We start from the raw sequence: 21,337 nt of genomic DNA, 5'->3' as shown, positions 1-21,337 counted from the left end.
GGTTGCTAGGGGCAGGATAGCAGTAGGGAATTAAGAGGTACAAACTACTATGTATAAAGTAAACTACAAGGCAATATTGTACAACACAGGGAATATATACAATATTTTATGATAACTTTAACTGGAATATGAGCTATAGAAATATTGAATCACTGTGTTGTACACCTGAAACTAATATTGTAAATCAATGACACTTCAACTTTTTAAATTACATTTATTATTTATTATAATTCTATGAATTGGATAGTTTTGTTATAAACTATATCCAATTCTTTGAAATGGATGGAATTTATTATAATTCTATGAACTAGATCTAGTCTGTGCCAGCTTGGGAGGGTCTGGACAGGCTAGGATGGCCTTGCTCTTATGTCTAGGGCATCAGCTGCAATACTAGGGGCCTCTGTTCACATCATGATCATATTCTTCAGGAGGCTGGCCCAGGGTCATTTCATGGAAATGGAAGCATTCCTGGCAGGAAGAGGACAAGGCGCCCGTGCCCCTGCACTGCCCAAACCTCTGCTTGCACCATGTTTGAAGTGGTCCCGTTGGCCAAAGAAAGTCACGTGGTTAAGCCCAGCTGCAATGGATAGTGGGAAAGACCAGTCCTCTCAATGGAAGGATCAACAGAGTCTCATTGCAGCAGGGCATGCATACACAGCCAACAGGGACTGGTAGCCAGTTCTGTATCTACCTCAGGGAAGATAGATTATAGTGCAATGAACTCGGAGCCAGTTGACCTATTTGGGGCTTGAATTCCATTTATTTATTTATGTTCATGCTGGGTCATTGTGGCTGTGCACAGGCTTTCTCTAGTTGCAGCGAGTGGGGGCTACTCTCTAGTTGTGGTATGCAGGCTTCTCACTGTGGTGGCTTCTCTTGTCGTGGCTCAAGGGCTCTAGAGCACAGGCTGAGTAGTTGTGGCACATGAGCTGAGTTGCCCCCCAGCATATGGAATCCTCCCAGACCAGGGATCAAACTGGTGTCCCCTGCATTTGCAGGTAGATTCCTAACCACTGGACTACCAGGGAAGTTCTAGGCTTTAATTCCTATCATTTTTCCCCCCAGAGGTTACAATGACCATCAAAGAAACATACTGCTCAGTGACAAACCTGTTGCCAAACACGCAGTATGAATTTTGGGTCACAGCTCAGAACAGGGCCGGCCTCAGCCCCACCAGTGAGCGTGCGGTGTACATGACAGGTAAGGGGCCACTTGTAGGACCTTCACTGAAGGGGACCCAGAAGTCTCGGCTTTCTTGGTGGGGGCAGGGCTTTGGTGTCACTTGGAAGGACAGGAATAGCTTGGCGCTTCCTTCCTTTTATTTAGTACACCAAATCTGTATGCCTGATATGGCAGGGACATTTTTTCACAGTTGGTCTCAAAAGAAGATAAAGTACTGCCCTTGGACACAGTTTCACAGACACATTTGAACCATGCAACCATCCTCCACTCCAGAGATATCTGCAAGTGATTCCCTGGTGTTCCTTTGGGCTATTAGAATACTGCACTTTGGATGGCTTATAAACAACAGAAATGTATTCCTCATGGTTTTGGAGGCTGGGAAGTCCAAGATCAAGGTGCCAGCAGATTCAGTGTCTAGGAAGGACACTTTCTGGTTCAGAGTGGTCTTTTTTTGCTGTGTCCTCCTGTGATGGAACTGGGCAAGAGGGTTCATTGAGTTTCCTTGTATAATAAACCCCTTCAACTCTCAGGACCTAGGCACTTCTTGGAGACTCCAGTTATCATCACACTGGGGAATAGGTTTCAACATATGAATTTGGAGGGGGACATGATTGTCTAGGCTGAAACACCTGGTTTGCCTTTTATTGCACTGAACCTCTTGTAGGAAGAGAGAGCTTGTGATGTGTTCTGGAGCACTAGGCTGGATGTGACAGAAGGGTTGTTCCTCTCTCCGTTTCCCCTGCATTTAGCGCCTTGTCCCCCCATTATAAAAAGCAAAGAGATAAGGAGCTGCGAGGAGGCTGCGCTCATCTCCTGGGAGTCTGGAAACCTGAACCCTGTGGACTCATACACGGTGGAGCTGACCCAGGCAGAGACGCCGGGGGCCTCGGGTGTAACTGAGTGAGTCACAAAGGGCGTTGGCTAGGCACGAGAGGCCTCGACACAGTGACACAGCTTAGGAAAAGTGTGGCATCTGCAGAGAAAGTTGAACACAGGAACCCTGATTTTAGATTGCTTAGTTTCATGAGAAGTAACTGGAATGTTGTGATTGAAGATAAATGATGGATGAGTGAAGAAGTGAATAAGTGGTAAACCTCAGGTTTGCCTTCTTAGTCCAACCAGGGTTTCCCATTATTCATTCAACAAGTATTGAGTGTACAGATGGTGCCTGGGCACTGGTGACCCAGAGAGACAAATTCCCCACCCTGACAGAGCTGATGGTCTGAGTTGGAGGAAATAGACAAAAACCAAGAAAGTTCAGTTCAGTTCAGTCGCTCAGTCGTGTCAGACTCTTTGCGACCCCATGAATCGCAGCACACCAGGCCTCCCTGTCCATCACCAACTCCTGGAATTCACTCAGACTCATGTCCATCGAGTCAATGATGCCATCCAGCCATCCCATCCTCTGTCGTCCCCTTCTCCTCCTGCCCCCAATCCCTCCCAGCATCAGAGTATTTTCCAATGAGTCAACTCTTCGCATGAGGTGGCCAAAGTACTGGAGTTTCAGCTTTAGCATCAGTCCTTCCAAAGAAATCCCAGGGCTGATCGCCTTCAGAATGGACTGGTTGGATCTCCTTGCAGTCCAAGGGACTCTCAAGAGTCTTCTCCAACACCACAATTCAAAAGCATCAATTCTTCAGCACTCAGCCTTCTTCACAGTCCAACTGTCACATCCATACATGATCACTGGGAAAACCATAGCCTTGACTAGACGGACCTTTGTTGGCAAAGTAATGTCTCTGCTTTTGAATATGCTATCTAGGTTGGTCATAACTTTCCTTCCAAGGAGTAAGCATCTTTTAATTTCATGGCTGAAGTCACCATCTGTAGTGATTTTGGAGCCCAGAAAAATAAAGTCTGACACTGTTTCCACTGTTTCCCCACCCTAACCAAGAAAACAAATGCTTAAAACACACAGTAGCATGAAGGGAAAAGAAACGCAATGAAATAGGGAATGCAGTGGAGGTGAGGCTTACTTTGGAGAGAGTGGACATTTGAACTGAGACCAGATGGATGGGAAGGGAGGAGGCCTGAGAAGAGTGGGTGCAGGCAAGGCCTGGCTCCTGGGCAGGAGTGAGCTTCCTGCGCTGGAGGAACCAAGAAACCCACCTGGCTGGAACTTGAGGAGGAGAAAGAACCAAGAGAAGCAGAAATGAAAGAGAATTGAATTCAACGTACAAAGAACATTATGTCCCTGGTGGTCAGCTGCCTGGAGGCTCATGTTCCCCTCTGGTTGGCAGAGATTTGGAAGAATTCATAGCTAGAAGAGGGCTAGACTCAGGAACCACAAGGGCCTGCATATCCTACAAGTCTATAGCTGTGTACAGTGGAGGGATTATGGCTAGGCCTCTGGATTACAACCAGGCAGTCCAGAAGCTTATGAAAGGCAGCCAAGTCCAGGGGCTGCCCTACTGTGCACCAACCCAACTTTAGAGAAATGGAGGAGGAGGGGTTGGTGTCAACTGTTAGGGAGACAGATTGTTCTACACTAAATTCTGGGCTTGGGACCTGGCCATATGCCCCACCCCCTGCCCCCAAACCCCGGCCTAAATTCATGTGTCCACAACCACATCAGGGCTTGCTAACCTGGGTTATCTATTTCAGGGATCCTCAGGAGCAGGGAAGGGAGTTCAGTGGTCTGACCAACCTCCCCCCGCCCCTGCCAAATGGTTTGGATTTCCTTTGCAACTTGTGCTGATACTTTAAACCCTTTACACTGGGGGTCATCAGAAAGCTGGTCAGGGACCGAGGTGACCTGGGCAGTGCTTACTCTCCTAGTATAGATCTAATCATGGCATCCCTGAAGAAGACAAACTTCCTTCACTGGCTCTGGCCCCTTCCTGCCTGTCAAGCTTATCCCCACCAGCTCCCCTTCCTCAACCACATGGGTCATATTTTATTAATAGTGCCTTCTACTTTCTATCCTTCTTCCTGCCACAGGGCCTTTGCACATGCTTCTTCTATGAAAGAGACTCCTCTATTCTCTTTCTTATCCATTTACCTCCCAGTCATTCTTCAAAGTTCAGCTCGAAAACACCTCTCAGCTAGTTGTACCTTCCATAATACACCATCAACTTGTCATGTTACCATCTTACGTTTCTTCCAGTGATGGCTTGAGAAGTGCCTTTCTTCTAGACTGGAAGCTCTATGAGGGCAGTGGCTACATTCCGTTTCCCCCAGGGCCCCTCTATATCAGCTCTAGTCAGATCATTTGTTCATAAACACAGACTGAGAGCCTGCTGTGAGCCCGGCTCTGTGCTTAGCTTGTGGTACTTGGCCCCTGCCCTCAGAGAGGCTGTGGTCCTGCCAGACAGGCTGACACACACTGGATTCAACTGCATGCACGCCCCACTGATGCAGTGTTAGACCCAGACTGAGTGCAGTGCTGGATGCCTGGGACACTGGGTGGGGAGCTTGGAGGGGCGAGAGCCACAGACAGGAAGGATACAAGAAAATGGGAAAAGGGGACCCGATTGGGAGGGAGCATTGAGGAGAGCCTCACTCCTGCCTGTGCCGCTGCTGGGGGTCAGCGGGGAGGGGCTGGTGCTTGGGTCTGTCTGCCACAGCCCCTCGGTGATGTCAGCATGCCTCCTCACCCAGGTCTGTTGTGGGCATCCCAACCTGCGAGTGCCTGGTGCAGCTGCAGCCCCGACAGAACTACACCATCTATGTGAGAGCCCTCAACGTGGGCGGCCCCAGCGCAAGGAGTGAGCCCGCCACCGTCCACACCACAGGTCTGTGCCCCCGCCACACACTCACTGGACCCAAAGTTACCCCTTCGTGGCAGACCCAGTGCTGCTGTGACTTCATTGGAAAAATCGATGAACGTTCACTAATACAAACACATGGCAAATCAGGCTACGAAGGGACTCAGGGGTGATCAAAGCCCTGGGGGCCCATTTTACAGAAGGGGGCCACTTTATTTTTTCTGGCTGCACCACCCATCACGTGGGAACTTGGTTCCCCATCTGGACATCGAACCCGCACCCCCTGCATTGGAAGTGTCTTAACACATGAACTGCCAGGGAAATCCCCATTCTGTAACTTTTTTTTTTTTGACGTGCTTTGTTTTAACCATAATTCAGAGATGGTTGTATGATCTCCTCCCTTCTCTCTCACTGCGCTCATTGGAAGTTGGATTTTTCTAACCTTTGTCAAATTGATCACTAGTAATTCCCTCAATTCCTATTCCCCTTGGCAAGCAGATTAGAAATTCCTGTTCACCTGCAGGTATTTACAGCCTCCCAGTGAAGAGTGCAGCCACTGGAATCAGATGGGCTTGGGGTTTGGGTTTTTTGTTGTTGTTATTTTTATGTTTATTTTTATTCCTTATGTTTATTTTTATTTTCTTTTTTGAAGCATTTATTTATTTGACTGCACTGGGTCTCAGTTGTGACACATGGGATCTAGTTCCCTGACCAGGGATGGAACCCAGGCCCCCTGCATTGGGAACATGGAGTCTTAGCCACCAGGGACGTCTCTGGGGTTCCAATTGGAGTTCTAGCATCTACAGCTGATGATAGGGCCACCCTGCCCCTCTGTTTCCTCTTCTACAAAATGGAAATACTAACACCTGGATACTTGTAAGGTGTGAATGGGATAAGACTCAACAAACCGCTTAGCTCAGTACTAGACACCCAGTAACACCCAACCCATGTAAACTGCCATCATGATTAGCACGACAGGGCATCACCAGGCAAGGTCCAGGCTCACCAGTGTCAGACAGGGAGCTAACTCCGGCCACACGTGGTGAGGCCCCGGCCTGTGTGGAGTGCAACGTGGAGAAAGCAGTGGAGTGATTGGCTTGGGGGGTCTCCGTGTGCCTCCCCCCTCACAGGCAGCTACTTCTCCCTGGACGAGCACACCTGCCATCCCCGGCTGACTGTATCTGAAGATGGGCTCACGGTTGTGCGAAGCGAGAGGAGAGGCCCCGCCAAGGAGCCAGTCCCCAGCGACGCCCAGTTTACCAGGTACTGTACCAGCCCCTCACCTGAACAGCTCATGAACCCCCCTAATATGTGCTGTTATTCGGGTACTGGTGGATTATGACTGATGCAGCCTTGAAAGGGGCTTCAGGCTCTGACTCCCAGAAATGAGGGAGAGGGAGGGGAGGAGGGGAGACTGGGGAGGGGTAGTAGGAGTCTAACCAATGTCAGAAGGGGAGACGTGGCTTCTGAGTGGAGTCCTGGGCTCCCAGAGCAGTGGGAGAACAAGGACCCAGCCCCTCAGTGTAGAGCCCAGAGCTCTCTCCCCCACTGGGCAATACTTTCTAACAAAACTCCTGGTGAAAAACCAAAGCTGGTGGAAGGAATGATGATTATGCAGGCACAAGACCTGAGGGAGGGGTGTCCATCAAAGATGCGCCCTGTCTGTCTGGACTGATGCTATTTTCAGAACTTAGTGCTTAAGGTCGAAATGATGTATTAATACCTTGCTGCTGCTGCTGCTAATAAGTCGCTTCAGTTATTTCCGACTCTGTACGACCCCATAGACAGCAGCCCATCAGGCTCCCCCATCCCTGGGATTCTCCAGGCAAGAACACTGGAGTGGGTTGCCATTTCCTTCTCCAATGCATGAAAGTGAAAAGTGAAAATGAAGTCACTCGGTTGTGTCCGACTCTCAGCAGTCCCATGGACTGCAGCCTACCAGGCTCCTCCGTCCATGGGAGTTTCCAAGCAAGAGTACTGGAGTGGGGTGCCATTTGTTAATACCTTGCATGCAATGCTAAATTGCTTCAGTCATGTCCAACTCTTTGCAACCCTACGGACTGTAGCCCACCAGGCTCCTCTGTCCATGGTTCTTTACCACTGGTGCCACCTGGGAAGCCCCCATTTATACCTTACTTCTTTCCAAATATTTAAAGAAGACTTAAAATAGGGGCCAAGGAACTTCCCTGGCAGTCCAGTAGTTAAGACTGTGCCTTCCAGTGCAGGGAATGTGGGTTTGATCCCTTGTGGGGAGGCTAAAATACCACATGCCTCAGTGCCCCCCCACCCCCCACAAAAAAGAAGCAATATTGTAACAAATTCAATAAAGACTTTTAAAATGGTTCACATAAAAAGAAATCTAAAAAATGGCGGGGTGGGGGGGGCAAATGTACCCTACTGAAATAGAAAAATCACAGCAGTGGATGAAAAAAAAAAAAAACATGGCTTAACTTCAAGGGCTAATTTCTGTTTTTAAGATTAATTATTAAACACAGTTCTCAGCTTCTTGGTAATCAGGATAGAAAGAATTCTTGGTGGGCTGGTCTCAGAGTCAGGAGGATCTTCTAAGGAAGAAAGGACTTAGGAGGCCAGAGGGGCTACCGATGAACAACTGCATCTAGCCTCCCTGCCTGTGTCCTGGGCTGTCTCATAACTGTCTCTTCCTCTGACGCTGGCTCCCTCCTGACCTTACTGCATGTGTGTTATGCACCTACTATCTGTTCCCTGGTGGTTCAGATGGTAAAGACCGCAGGAGACCCTGCTTTGATTCCTGGGTCAGGAAGACCCCTCGGAGAAGGGAATGGCTACCCACTCCAATGTTCTTGCCTGGAGAATCCCATGGACAAAGGAGCTGGCGGGTTACAGTCCACGAGGTCACATAGAGTCGGACACGACTGAGCGACCAACACACACATCTGTGCCAGCTTGTGACAGCAGAGCAGCACAGAGTACAATGGAACCCAACTTTATCCCTCCTCGCCTTCACCAATTCAACACTGGGTTGGCGGGGCAGAGAGGAATAAGAAACAATAAAGTTCTTATCTGTGTTGAGAAACAAAATGAAACTGATCAAATCTTAAAGTTCTTATTGACTTTTTTCCAATAATTCTTGAGTTGGGCAGCCCCTGAAATCTAGGAGGTAGAAAGGAGGTCCAAGGAGCTGTACAGAATGAAAGACTTTTTCAGGTGGAAGGGATCAGGAACAAGGAAATTATACTTCCAGGCAAAAAAAGCAGGTTGGTTAAATGTCCACCGACAGAGGAATGGATAAAGAAGATGTGGTACATATATACAATAGAATACTACTCAGCCACTAGAAAGAATGGAATAATGCCATTTGCAACAACATGGATGGCTCTAGAGATTGTCTTACTGAGTGAGGTAAGTCAGACAGAGGAGGAGAAATATCATATGACATCCCTTTTATGTGGAATCTAAAAAGAAATTACACAAACAAGATAACAAAACAGAGACTCACAGACTTAGAGAACGAACTTTTGGTTGTCAGGGGGTATGGGAAGGGATAGTCAGGGAGTTTGGAATGAATGTGTACACACCTATATTTAAGATGGATAACCAACAAGAACCTACTGTTACGCAGCAGCCTGGATGGGAAGGGAGTTTGGGGGAGAACGGATACAGGTATATGTGTGGCTGAGTCCCTTCACTGTTCACCTGAAACTATCACAACATTGTTTGTTAATTGGCTATACCCCAATACAAAATTTAAAAAAAATTTTTTTTTAAAAAGCAGGTTGGCTGTGGTAAGGTTACTTTCCTTTAGGAAAGGTCAGGGGTCTCTCAGGCATATTACCTAACTAGTGTTCTGATTGACTGGTTTAAAATTCCATTTAGGTGAAAGGTAAAACTGTAACTAAGTTGTCACTGACTGGTGACATGGGGCTTGGCACACAGGGCTCCAGTCTGGGCCTGTGATCTTGTTCATTTGTTTTTAATATTTAATTATTTAACTGCACCGAGCCTTAGTTGCAGCATGTGGACTCTTAGTTCCAGGGCAAGAATCGAACCTGGGCTCCCTGCATTGTGAGCACAGTCTTAACCACTGGACCACAAGGAAAGTCCTCAATCTCTTTCTTTTTTAAGGAACAAGTGAACCAAATCTTTTTGTTACTGTTAAAAGCCCTGTTGCTGAAAAAGCACACAGAGTGGGCTTGTCTCCTCCTCACCTGTGACCAGTAGTATACTAATCTTCTGATCTTCAGCATCGGGCAGCTGAGCTTTGAGAGCAAAGGTTGTGCCACCCCACAAATGGGGTGTTTGAACACCTGCCTCCACCCTTCCTGACCACTTACTGACTGACCCCAGCAGTTGAGGTCGCTCACCTGCACAGCCAGGCATGGGTCACCCCAAATGACACATACTTCTACTTTCTAAAACCAGGTGTGCTGCAGTCATGGGAAACCTAATTCCAGTCCGAGGGCGCCATTACTGGGAGGTGGAGGTGGACGAGTGTTTGGACTACACGGTGGGTGTGGCCTTTGAAGATGTCCCCAGACAGGAGGACCTGGGGGCAAACCGCCTCTCGTGGTGCATGAGGCACGCATTTGCGTCATCAAGGTAAGGCGAAATCTGGGTACCCGAGATCAAAACGTGCTTTGCTGAGAATAGAGCGAGAGGTTTTCACGGGTAATAACTAAGGCCCATGTTATGTTTTCTAAAATACGCTAAGATGTTTCAGGATTCATTTCCTGCCCCTTTCCCTAAAGTCCAGCTAGAAAGAGAAAGCAGCTCTAGGTACTTTTGATAAAATAGCTAAAATTTAATGGAGCGCTTATTCTGTGTTAAGCATTGCTCAACAACCTTACACATACTGTCTCGTTTACTTCTCACAGTTGTATTATCCCATTTACTTGTTTTGGCTGTGCTGGGTCTTCGTTGCTTCTTGGGCTCTTCTCTAGAAGCGCCGAGCAGGGGCTACTCTCCAGTTGCAGTGTGCGGGCTTCTCATTTCCTTGGCTCCTCTTGCTGAGGAGCCCAGGCTCTAGAGCATGTGGGCTCAGTAGTTGTGGCTCCTGGGTTCTAGAGCGTAGGCTTAATAGTTGTAGCACTCGGGTTTAGTTACTCTGTGGCATGTGGGACTTTCCCAGAGAGAGAAACTGTGTTTCCTGCATTGGCAGGTGGATTCTTTACACAGAGCCACTGCCAACATGGATTCAGGGCTTGGATTCAAACCCAGGCAGTCTGGCTCCAAAGACAGCATTCTTCACCACTAAGTGATTGGTTTTACATTTATGTTCAACTTCAGTGTTACTAAATGAAGTTTGACTTGAAGCCCCAAATCCAACCTTTTTGGTAGATGTGGGCAGAAGCTTAATGGTTATGATTAATTCTGGTTTGCTTCTGCTGCTAAAAGCATTCTGTGCTCTAATGGGAAAATCCACAAGGCCCAGGCCAATAGACACTTCAGACTTAGAAGGCCATGAGTGCAACCTCCCTCCATCTCAAAAATGGCAAAAAATTTTTATCACCCCACTTTCCCAGCATCGTGTGTACTATGGGGCCTCTGACCCTCAACTTGCTGAAACCTATTAATGTTTCACAGTGAAACCTCAATCATGGTTAGTTAAATGTTGCCATGCCCAAGCAATTGTGAGACCAGCCTTCCTCCTGTAAGGCATTAGGGCTAAAATGTGCTCTAAAATGCACTCTGCTAGACCTCAGACCCAGTTCAGAGAATGCAAGAAACACCGTGCACTGAGCCACACACTGCTTTTGAATATTCTGCCTGAAGTAAGACTAAAAATCAGTCTCCTCTCTCAGTTAAGAACGAGGGGCACAAAGGAAGAGTGGGCATCTGTGTGGAGTGGGAGGGGTAAGGCTAAAAGAAGGGTGGGAACACAGACAGAGTAGGACAGGAAGGGCAAAAAGCTGAGCGCTTGAGCAGGCTTGCAGTCCCACCTTGGAAAGATGTTGGGGGGGGGTGTGTGTGTGTGTGTGTTCACAATGGAGGACTTGCACTTTTTGACTCATAGTCTTAGACTCTATAGATGGTGGGAGGGAAAGTAGAGAGTGACTGCTCAGTTGAGAAAAAATAAGGTGAACAGGGAGGGAAATGGGCTGGTTTGCTCCAGCATGTTCTTAAGTGTTCACCCCAACTGTATGGACCCCCATGCCAGCACACAGAGCTCTTCACGTGCCCATAGTGGGGCAGCATTAGGCAATTCCCTTGGCGGGCTTTGGCTTCAGCCACTTCCAAGCACACAGGAGAGGCAACCTCCCTTTGTGGTGAAACCCTCCCCTGGCAGGAGAGGGTGCCAGTGCATACAGTACCGAGCGGTGACAGCCCCCAGGTGCCCCGCTTGGTCTAAAAGTTTAAGAACGGGATGCCTCACAGTAACGTGCAGATTATACGTAAAGGCCCCGTTTACTGCATGAAAGATCGTGAAGTTCCCTGTTTCAAATGTCTTTTATTTCAGGGGATTTACACATCTGAACCTTGAAATTCACATTTTTAAACATATGATTTCTATACAAATTTTGATGCAGTATGAGTTTATGATACTGTGTGTTAAGTTTTCTAGGTTAAGTGGCTGCTCAAAAACAGTTTTGAAACCTAAGTTCCTTAGGACAAAGAGATGTATAGTTTTAGAAATGGCCTGTTACTTTGATATTCATTTAATGAAGGAAAATAATATAGGAGTATTTGAAAATTGATATGTTCTGTAAATAGCCCATCCACAGAGTTTCTGAAGTTTTGCTATATCAACATTTAATCTTCAGGCATAAGTATGAATTTCTACACAACAAGATGACTCCAGACATAAGAATAACGGTTCCCCCAAAGAAGATTGGTATCCTGTTAGACTATGAAAATGCAAAGTTGTCATTTTTCAATGTGGACATTTCTCAGCATCTGTATACATTCAGTTGTCAGCTTCACCAGTTTGTGCATCCCTGTTTTTCCCTGGAAAAGCCTGGCTGCCTGAAGATATACAATGGCATTTCGATGCCAAAGCACGTCACTTTCTATTAGCCCACTCTGCTTGTCTCTCTTCCGTGCCAACCCCTCTCCCAGCCACTCACGCCTCAGCTGCCTGAACTTGGCATTCAAGCACCATGTTCCGTGTCACTTACGGCTCATTACCTGGCAGCCTGGTGTGCTGGCATTCATTTCACCTGACTTGGATCCTGTGCACTGCCACCTTGTGAGGCTTGGTTACTCAGTTCTAGTCCTGGCTCTAAAATGAAGTTTCAAACTAAACTCAAAGGTCTTTAAGGCTGTCAAACTGCATTGGTCTATCTGTGTATATGCAACTGAGTCCCCAAGGCCTGCGGAGCTTGGGGGAGGAGGAGGGAAGATTCATGTTAGTGGCCCAGGCTGCCCCAGCACTTGTGACATCTCATTAGTTGGCCAAGGACTGGCTTGAGAAGGCAAGAGGCCATCCGCAAAGAGAACCAGGGAAGCCATATGGTCTTCTCAGTCGCGTTCTCGTTTTCCCAGTGGCAGTCTGGAGGGTGAGGTTTCTCCCATCAAGTACTTTCTAAAAACCTGTTCCTCTCCTTCCTGGTATTTATGCCCTCTTAATTTTGAAGTGACCTTTGTAATGCCTGATTCCACAAAGGCCAGTGTCTGTCTTGTTCAGCACTCAGTCCCTGAGGGCTGACTCGTGCACGCTGAGTATCTGTTGAATAAAAGAGCATCTTTTTCATCCACCCACCGCTCTTCAGCCTATCACTGCTCTACACGTGAGGGACAGCAGGGCTCGTTCAAGCTGCGGCAAAAGACCTATGACCAGGAGATGGAGGGGAGGCAGTGTGACAGAAGAGGGGCACCCGGGGCTTGGTGGCCTGGTCGGTAAACACGCAACATCCCGTGCTTCCTGGTGTCACACACGAATACTACATGTGTTGCTTTCACTGTGTGCGTGTTGGGGACATGGTGTGGGGCCGGGGGGCCCTCATAGGTCTGGTCAGCATAGACACCAGTACTTGTAACTGATTCTAGGAACTGACCTATAAGGTAAAGAGAACCATATCTGAAATTGGAAGACCCGAGTTTGATTGCTGTGTTACAGCCACTTTGCTTTAGGCCCTAGAAAAGTCACACTATCTCCCTGAGCTTGTTTCCCTTTGAACAAAGAGAAAAATAACACTTATGTGTGTGCATGCATGCCAAGTCACTTCACTTATATCTGACTCTGTGTGACCCCATGGGCTGTAGCCTGCCAGGCTCCTCTGTCCATGGGATTCTCCAAGCAAGAATACTGGAGTGGGTTGCCATTTCCTCCTCCGGGGGATCTTCCCAACCAGGGATCAAACCCGCATGTCTCCTTCAGTGGCAGGCGGGTTCTCTACCACTCGCACCAGCTGGGGAGCCCCTTGTCTTATAGGAGAGATTTAATGACAAACATGAGAATGCAGAACCACGTATGACAGAGAGCACATGCACAAGTCTTTTAGGAGAAAACATCAGCCCGCCAAGTGCAGAGCTGAGTGCCGTGGGGAGAGGTCTCCTGCCAGCAGCTTCCGGGCCTCCTGCCTCGCTGCTCTCCTGCGTTCTGTGAGGTCCACGCCCAGCCCTCTCGGCTGCATCTCTGGTTTGGTTCTTGAGTTCAAGTTTCCCGTGCCAGTTCTCAGAGACAATTTAGTATCATATCCTGTGGGTACTTCTTTAAATATATATGCCCGGATCCCATCACTTAGGGTTTTGTGTTAACTGAAAAATCTTTCATGCTTCCCAGTACATGCTGAATCTGACACAAGGAACCCCTATTATCTCCTATCTCAAAACCCTGCCTATTTATATAAATAAGAACTCAGATTCTTAAACTCACAACTCAACCTGACAATCTTAAAGCTTCTTACACACACACACACATCTCTGCCCTACCCTAAAATAAGGAAGTAGCACAGAGATGGCTCAAGTTGCAATATGTGTGTGTGCGTGTGTGTGTGTGTGTGTGTGTATTCAAAAATGCTCTCAGCTACTAAAAAAACTACTGAGTAGGAGGTTGGACCTCACAGATCAAATAAGTTTGAACACAGGGTTTTTCAGGCTTTATTTCACATATAAGATAAAATGGATAAAAACTAGGCATATATAAGGTTTTAATAAGATTTTATTTTGATCAAGGAAAAATGGTCTACAATTAGCTCTGACATTTAAAATCCATTTAATTTAAACAAGGCAGATGACCAACTTCAAGTATCACAATTACTCAGCTTATAAAGAACCTTTAATATGTTTCTCATCTTCTACAAGAAAAAAAAAAAGTCTAGAAAAGAACCAAAACTTTTTTTTTTTTGGTAAATATTCTAATTCCTTAAAATGCCAAGAACTATCTACTGAAACTACATTTCAACAAGGGGCAGGATTTACCTCAAGGCCATGTTCACCTGCAACCTGCTGATAAATCTGTTAAAAAACAAAACAGAAAAAGATTAAAAAAAAAAAATCAGACCACTGTAGCCACAATCCTTCATAATGGGCAATTAAGACAAAAGGTATCAAAATCTGTTCTTTTCTTAGCTTTACCTATATCACCATATAACTCTTGAGCAAGTAATTAACGTATGCTTTGGCCTCCCACCTTAACAAAGGGGAAAGGGAATATGTAAAACCACCACAGAATCCTGGTGTAGACTAACAGGGGTTCAGAGATTTAGAACACTCAGAACCTAAGGCACCCTTATTAGATGAGATTGCAAAGTTGGTTAGAGACTTGGGATATAAAATGACACTGGTTTCTAGTAAAACTGAATTGCCTTTTCTTTGGAGAAGTATTATGTTTAATAACCAACTCCCTGTTGATTCAAACTACAGTTTGCAAGCACTTGTACACATCCAATAAAATATTTCTGAAGCTTGTGCTCGGTCATCGGTCTGCTCTTTCCATGTTCCAGCACATGTGAAAACCTTACATGGCTCACACACTGACAGGTGCCCCCAGCACGATTCACCATGATGCAGCATTCTGTAAACAACACTATGCTGGTCTCCATCCAAGGAAGTTTAGCCATCTGGAGACTTCCTGGACACTCTGAAGCCTGCACTACAGGAAAGGTCCTCTCGTCCACTTTCCTAACCAACCTCTCCAATTTCCAATTGCTTTCCTATCAATTAAAGAGTAAGAGTCTCATAGGTTCGCTAAGTCTCTCTTCACCCTCACTCATCTCTGTATTTACTACTCCTATGTTCTACAGGAAGATGATGCAAACTGTTATCATTGCTGTTGGTAGATAAGTAGGTCTTGAATTCATTTTGCACACAAGACCTGTTCTATCTACCTTTTCATTTAGGAGGCTAAAAGCAGAGTCAGCTTGACTTCAAGGACTCTATTTTGTTAGTCTCCAGAAGAACATGACAAGTCCAGCTTTTAGAACACTGTCTTCTAGCATGTCAAGATACTGAGGGAATGGTCATTTATTACTTTTATAACTTAAAGCTTTAACAGATTAGAACTCTTACATATGCTTCCTTCACAGCAACCAATGGTTAATGAACCTAGATGCAAGACACTTTGTGATTTGTAAAGAGTCCACCCAGTCAGCATCTTTTCTGTGAATTAGGAAGTCTCCTGCAAGGAGCATTAACCATGAGCAGGGCACAACTATGCCCCAAGTCAGTAAAATGCTCCCAAATATTTTAGAAATGCTAGTGAACAGTTCATGTCTTACTATTACAGAGCTGCTTTTCTGCAATTCCCCAATCCCAGAAAAAAACATTAAGCCCAACTTACTAATTGATTGCCTTTTCTTCATTTTCCCCAGTTTGACAAATTCAGGTTTTTCTGCTCTATTTCCACCTCACTCAAATCCTGGTGGAATTAAACTGTCATTTATGCGAGCTATGCAAATTCAATTTAACAGCTTGCAGCTGATTAAAACAACATGCAATCACCCAGATAGAGCCAACAAAAATGTTTTTGTAGTATGAACTTGGATTCTAATCTTGCTGTCTCCCCTGTGCTCATTCCTAAACTTAAATGTGGGGATCTTTTCTTTGAAAGCACCTTAAATGTCCTTATATTCAAAAAGACTGAACTGGAGACAAGAACATAATCCACTCACTGGGAAAGAATCCAACGAACAAATTGAGGTTTCCTAGCTATGCATTTAAACAAAGCAGGAACTTAGTTTTTACAAACGGATTTACTGAGTAGATACATTACTTTTTCGTATAACCATCCTATTATTCTGCCACTCTGAAAGATTTCTACCCTGACTTCCTTTCATATCCCAAACACCCATCCAGTTAAGGGGGAGGAAGCAGTGAGAGAAGGAAAACAAGAGAAGCATGAGCCAAAAATAAGGCTAACACTCTAGGTAAAACATCTGACAGTGTCTTCTGTACAATTTACAATTCAGCCACAGATTCCTGGAAATCTGGAATGACCCACCCCACCCCCGCCCCCCACCCTCCCCGTTCCTTGTCCACCTGTATAAATGCCTGTATAAAAGTCGCTTCTTAGAAGCACTAATTTCTCCCTCTCTCAGGCTGTTAAGTGCCACACACTCACCTCCTTCGGAATACTTAAGTGGCTATACTGCCACCATGACCTGTGTCCACTCCACTTGACTATAAGTCAATCAAAGGCAAGAACTGTGCCTTCATAATTTCTGAATGATCGAATCACAGAAACAACGGTGTTCTGTTTTCAAAGCCCTCATATACCTGAAAAAGAGAGAGAGAGACATCAAATTGTCTTCCAAAATAACAAGCCTCTTTATTAGAAAGTGGGTTTCAAATTTCTGTGTATAGGCAGGAGCAGGGACAAGGATTCTCAACCTTTCTTCTGTCCCAGTATACCTTGGATGGATTCATATTGCACCTAAATGTACAACACCTCCCTCTTTATTCCTACTCACTTTTTCTCCCAAAGACTTGTTTAGCAATCCAAAGAGACAGCACGGTGTGGAGGGAAGAATTCTGGGTTGGAAATGAAATCTCACTTTTAGTTTGTCTCACTAACAACCTGTGTTACTTTCAGTCTGTCTCCTCTCAGAGACTGTGCTTTAATCTAAGATGAAAGGAGGGGTAATGACCTAGACGATCCTGTTCCACCTCTAATACCAAATGATGACGCTGCTGGCCAATTCGGGAAGCTTAAAAATGACCATCTGTGAGTGTACTTTTTCAAATTAATGCAACAGGCGCTGCTACCAGGCAGGAATCATCGACTCAGAAAGGCAGGGTTCGTATAGACTTTCACGTTACATAGCTTACGCAACACAGATCTCGCCCCCGTGAAATTACACCTACTTAAGTTTTTTCTTAAACTTCATTCTGCGTGTGAATTTCTCCCTTCCGCATCTATCCTCACGACTTTTCCGTGAGCTATCAAGCTCGTTTTTCAGACGAGGTCGAAAGAGCTGAGGACAAAGAGTTAGTAATGAGACCTCGGTCGCTGGTGGCCTGACCCGGCGACAGATACACCAACCCCTCACCTCTAATTCCGGTTCCCTGCAGCATCGCTTGAAGCCCGATGCTACAGACAGCCTGCCTAAAAGGTCGCTGCAGTCATCCACTCCGCCGAGTGGCCAGAGATTAGCCTCACCTTACGCAACACAACGAGCCTGCTTTCCGGTGTCCGATGTCGGTGGCAACTCCCTTCTCCTTCCTGCAGAAATCAGCTCCTTTCGGTTTCCGGGGCGCCAAGAGGAAGTCCCGCCCCACGCGGCAGCGTGAGGCGGTGCGTCGCGTCGAGGCGCCTTGCGCAGGCGCGGAGAATTAAGCTTGTGATATTATAAGAGGTATGCTCTCTGCTGGGTAGTACAGCCCGGAGGAACGCTGGACAGTAGGTTGTTGTTGCTGGGTCCACGGCCGTGGGGAGAAGTCTGGGAGCCGTTGAGCGGGGCTTGAGAGAGCGACTTGGAGACGCCATCTTCTCAGAAAATAACCCCTTTCTCCAACAGAGGTCCTCCGTGAATTCGAGGCCCACGTACCCCAGTTGCTTGTGTTTCTCGCTTTGCTCCACTTGTCCCATGCTGTATTTAGTTCCTCACTGTGTTTCGGTTTTCCGTGTGGTCCCATATCTTGCTTCAGTAATGCTGAGTGTTGGCTGTGCATCTCCCAGCAGTTAGTTCATAAATGCCTGGTAATTCTTGGCCAGTAGGACTGCTGAAGCTCAACTCATTCCTTTACCAGCGACGGGATTGAGCGCTTACGTAGTACTGGCGTGGTCTGTGGGTATGGCATTCTTGCTGTTGCCTTCGTTTCCTAGGGCTGTCATAAAGAAGTAACACATATTGGGTGGCTTAAAGAAACATACTCCTTTTCTCGCAGTTTTGGAGGCTGGAAGCCGGAAAGACTAAAGGTGTCAACAACATCATGTTTGCTCTAAGACACTGGGTAAACCCCCTCCCCACTTGCCTCTTGGTAGTTTCTGGTTCAGTTCACTTCAGTCGCTCAGTCGTGTCCGACTCTTTGCGACCCCATGGACTGCAGTACGCCAGGCCTCCCTGTCCATCACCAACTCCCGGAGCTTACTCAAACTCATGTCCATTGAGTCGGTGGTGATGCCATGCAACCATCTCCCACCTTCAATCTTTGCCAGCATCAGGGTCTTTTCCAGTGAGTCAGTTCTTTGCATCAGGTGGCCAAAGTATTGGAACTTCAGCATCAGTCCTTCCAATGAATATTCAAGACTGATTTCCTTTAGGATTGACTGGTTTGATCTCCTTGCAGTCCAAGGGACTTTCAAGAGTCTTCTCCAACACCACAGTTCAAAAGCATCAATTCTTCAAGGCTCAGCTTTGTTTATGGTCCAACTATCATGTCCTTACATGACTACTGGAAGAACCATAGCTTTGACTAGACGGACCTTTGTTGGCAAAGTAATGTCTCTGCTTTTTAATATACCATCCAGGTTGGTCATACCTTTTTGTCCAAGGAGCAAGTGTCTTTTAATTTCATGGCTGCAGTCTCCATCTGCTTTTATTTTGGATCCCAAGAAAATAAAGTCCGCCACTGTTTCCATTGTTTCCCCATCTATTTGCCATGAAGTGATGGGACTGAATGCCATGATCTTTGTTTTTTGAATATTGAGTTTTAAGCCAGCTTTTTCACTCTCCTTTTTCACTTAATCAGGAGGCTCTTTAGTTCCTCTTCACTTTCTGCCCAAAGGGTGGTGTCATCTGCATATCTGAGATTATTAATATTTCTCTCAGCAATCTTGATTCCAGCTTGTGCTTCAGGCAGCCGGGCATTTCACATGATGTACTCTGCATGTAAGTTAAATAAGCAGGGTGACAGTTTACAGCCTTGTCGTATTCCTTTCCCAATTTGGAACCAGTCCGATGTTGCATGTACGGTTCTAACTGTTGCTTCTTGACCTGCGTACAGATTTCTCAGGAGGCAGGTAAGGTGGTCTGGTATTCCCATCTCTTGAAGAATTTTCCACAGTTTGTTGTGATCCACACAGTCAAAGATTTTGGTATAGTCAATAAAGCAGAAGTAGATTTTTTTTGGAATTCTCTTGCATTTTCTATGATCCAGTGGATGTTGGCAATTTGATCTCTGGTTCCTTTGCCTTTTCTAAATCCAGCTTGAACATGTGGAAGTTCATGGTTCATGTACTGTTGAAGCATAGGTCGGAGCATTTTGAGCATTACTTTGTTGGCATCTGAGATGAGTGCAATCGTGCAGTAGTTTGAACATTCTTTGGCATGGCCTTTCTTTGGGATTGGAATGAAAACTGACCTTCTTCAGTACTGTGGCTACTGCTGCATTTTCCAAATTTGCTGCCATATTGAGTGTAGTACTTTAGCCACAGCATCTTTTAGGATTTGAAATAGCTCAGCTGGAATTCCATCACCTCTGCTAGCTTTGTTCGTACTGATGCTTCCTAAGGCCCACTTGACTTCACATTCCAGGATGTCTGGCTCTAGGTGAGTGATCACACTATCACTCTGGGTCATGAAGATCTTTTCTGTATAGTTCTTCTGTGTATTCTTGCCACCTCTTCTTAATATCTTCTGCTTCTGTTAGGTCCATACCATTCTGTCCTTTATTGTGCCCATCTTTGCATGAAATCCCTTGGTATCTCTAATTTTCTTGAAGAGATCTCTAGTCTTTCCAATTCTTTGTTTCCCTCTATTTCTTTGCATTGATCCCTGAGGAAGGCTTTTTTTTTTTTAATCTCTCCTTGCTATTCTTTGGAATTCTGTATTCATATGGATATAGCTTTCCTTTTTTCCTTGCCTTTTGCTCCTCTTCTTTTCTCAGTTATTTGTAAGGCCTCCTCAGACAACCATTTTGCTTTTTTGCATTTCTTTTTCATGGGAATGGTTTTGATCACCACCTCCTGTATAATATCACAAACCTCCACCCATAGTTCTTCAGGCACTCTGTCTACCAGATCTAATCCCTTGAATCTATTTGTCACTTCCACTGTATAATCGTAAGGGATTTGATTTAGGTCATACCTGAATGGTCTAGTGGTTTTTACTACTTTCTTCAATTTAAGTCTGAATTTGGCAATAAGGAGTTCACAATCATAGCCACAGTCAGTTCCTGGTCTTGTTTTTGCTGACTGTATAGAGTTTCTCCATCTTTGTCTGCAAAGAATATAATCAATCTGATTTTGGTATTGACCATTTATTTGGTGATGTCCATGTGTAGAGTCATCTCTTGTGTTGTTGGAAGAGGGCGTTTGCCATGACCAGTGCGTTCTCTTGGCAAAACTCTGTTAGCCTTTGCCCTGCTTCATTTTTACTCCAAGGCCAAAGTTGCCTGTAACTCCAGGTATCTCTTGACTTCCTGCTTTTGCATATCAGTCCCCTATGATGAAAAGGACATCTTTTTTGGTGTTAGTTCTAGAAGGTCTTGTAGGTCTTTATAGAACTGTTCAACTTCAACTTCTTTGGCATTAGCAGTTGGGGCATAGACTTGGATTACTGTGATACTGAATTGTTTACCTTAGAACGAACAGAGATCATTCTGTTGTTACTGAGATTGAACCCAAGTAATGCGTTTTGAACTGCTTTGTTGAATGTGAAGTCTACTCCATTTCTTCTAAGGGATTGTTGCCCACAGTAGTAGATATAATGGTCATCTGAATTAAATTCGTCCATTCTAGTCTATTTTAGTTAACTGATTCCTAAAATGTCGATGTTCACCCTTGCCATCTCCTGTTTGAGCACTTCCAATTTACCTTGATTCATGGACCTAACATTCCAGGTTCCTATGCAGTATTGTTCTTTACAGCATTGGACTTCCTTCACCAGTCACAGGTACAACAGGGCATTGTTTTTGCTTTGGCTCCATCTCTTCATTCTTTCTGGATCTATTTCTCCACTCTTCTCCAGTAGCACATTGGGCACCTACCAACCTGGGGAGTTCATCTTTCAGTGTTATACCTTTCTGGCTTTTCATACTGTTCATGGGATTCTCAAGGCAAGAATCGTGAAGTGGTTTGCCATTCCCTTCTCCAGTTCCTGGTGCTGTCCAATAGTCCTTGATGTTCTATGCTTGTAGCTACTCCTTAC

The 21,337-nt window shown here is 45.7% G+C and overlaps 1 protein-coding gene, 1 long non-coding RNA gene and 1 other non-coding gene across 8 annotated transcripts in view; 1 reads left to right on the top strand and 2 right to left on the bottom strand.

Annotated features, from left to right (window-relative positions):
* The window catches only part of FSD2 (fibronectin type III and SPRY domain containing 2), a 44,775-nt gene extending 32,213 nt beyond the window's left edge, over positions 1 to 12,562 (top strand). For all 4 annotated transcript variants that reach the window (XM_010816978.4, XM_005221841.5, XM_015459194.3 and 1 more), the window contains 6 exons: positions 1,066 to 1,200; positions 1,932 to 2,082; positions 4,783 to 4,916; positions 6,020 to 6,152; positions 9,291 to 9,467; positions 11,630 to 12,562. In XM_010816978.4, the coding sequence (XP_010815280.1) occupies positions 1,066 to 1,200; positions 1,932 to 2,082; positions 4,783 to 4,916; positions 6,020 to 6,152; positions 9,291 to 9,467; positions 11,630 to 11,882 (983 nt within the window). In that variant the 3' untranslated portion in view covers positions 11,883 to 12,562. The remainder of the gene's footprint in view (positions 1 to 1,065; positions 1,201 to 1,931; positions 2,083 to 4,782; positions 4,917 to 6,019; positions 6,153 to 9,290; positions 9,468 to 11,629) is intronic.
* Positions 12,563 to 13,950: 1,388 nt separating this feature from the next.
* On the bottom strand, positions 13,951 to 18,029 carry LOC101902705 (uncharacterized). Of its 3 annotated transcripts, XR_003031592.2 has the most exons (4): positions 17,407 to 18,029; positions 16,369 to 16,523; positions 15,589 to 15,666; positions 13,951 to 14,264 (listed from the first exon to the last, which is right to left on the bottom strand). It is a non-coding gene; the product is annotated as an uncharacterized lncRNA (long non-coding RNA). The 3 variants fall into 3 exon arrangements; XR_814026.4 differs by having other exon boundaries at positions 13,951 to 15,666; positions 17,407 to 18,019; XR_239116.5 differs by lacking the exon at positions 15,589 to 15,666 and having other exon boundaries at positions 17,407 to 18,014.
* LOC112443331 (small Cajal body-specific RNA 15) lies at positions 15,077 to 15,203 on the bottom strand. Its single transcript, XR_003031668.1, has one exon. It is a non-coding gene; the product is annotated as a small Cajal body-specific RNA 15 (non-coding RNA).
* Positions 18,030 to 21,337: the final 3,308 nt, after the last annotated feature.

Source organism: Bos taurus, chromosome 21 (assembly GCF_002263795.3).
Source record: "Bos taurus isolate L1 Dominette 01449 registration number 42190680 breed Hereford chromosome 21, ARS-UCD2.0, whole genome shotgun sequence".
Classification (NCBI taxonomy): domain Eukaryota; kingdom Metazoa; phylum Chordata; class Mammalia; order Artiodactyla; family Bovidae; genus Bos; species Bos taurus.
Note: the sequence above shows the minus strand (reverse complement) of the source record. Positions and strands in the feature narration are given on the sequence as shown.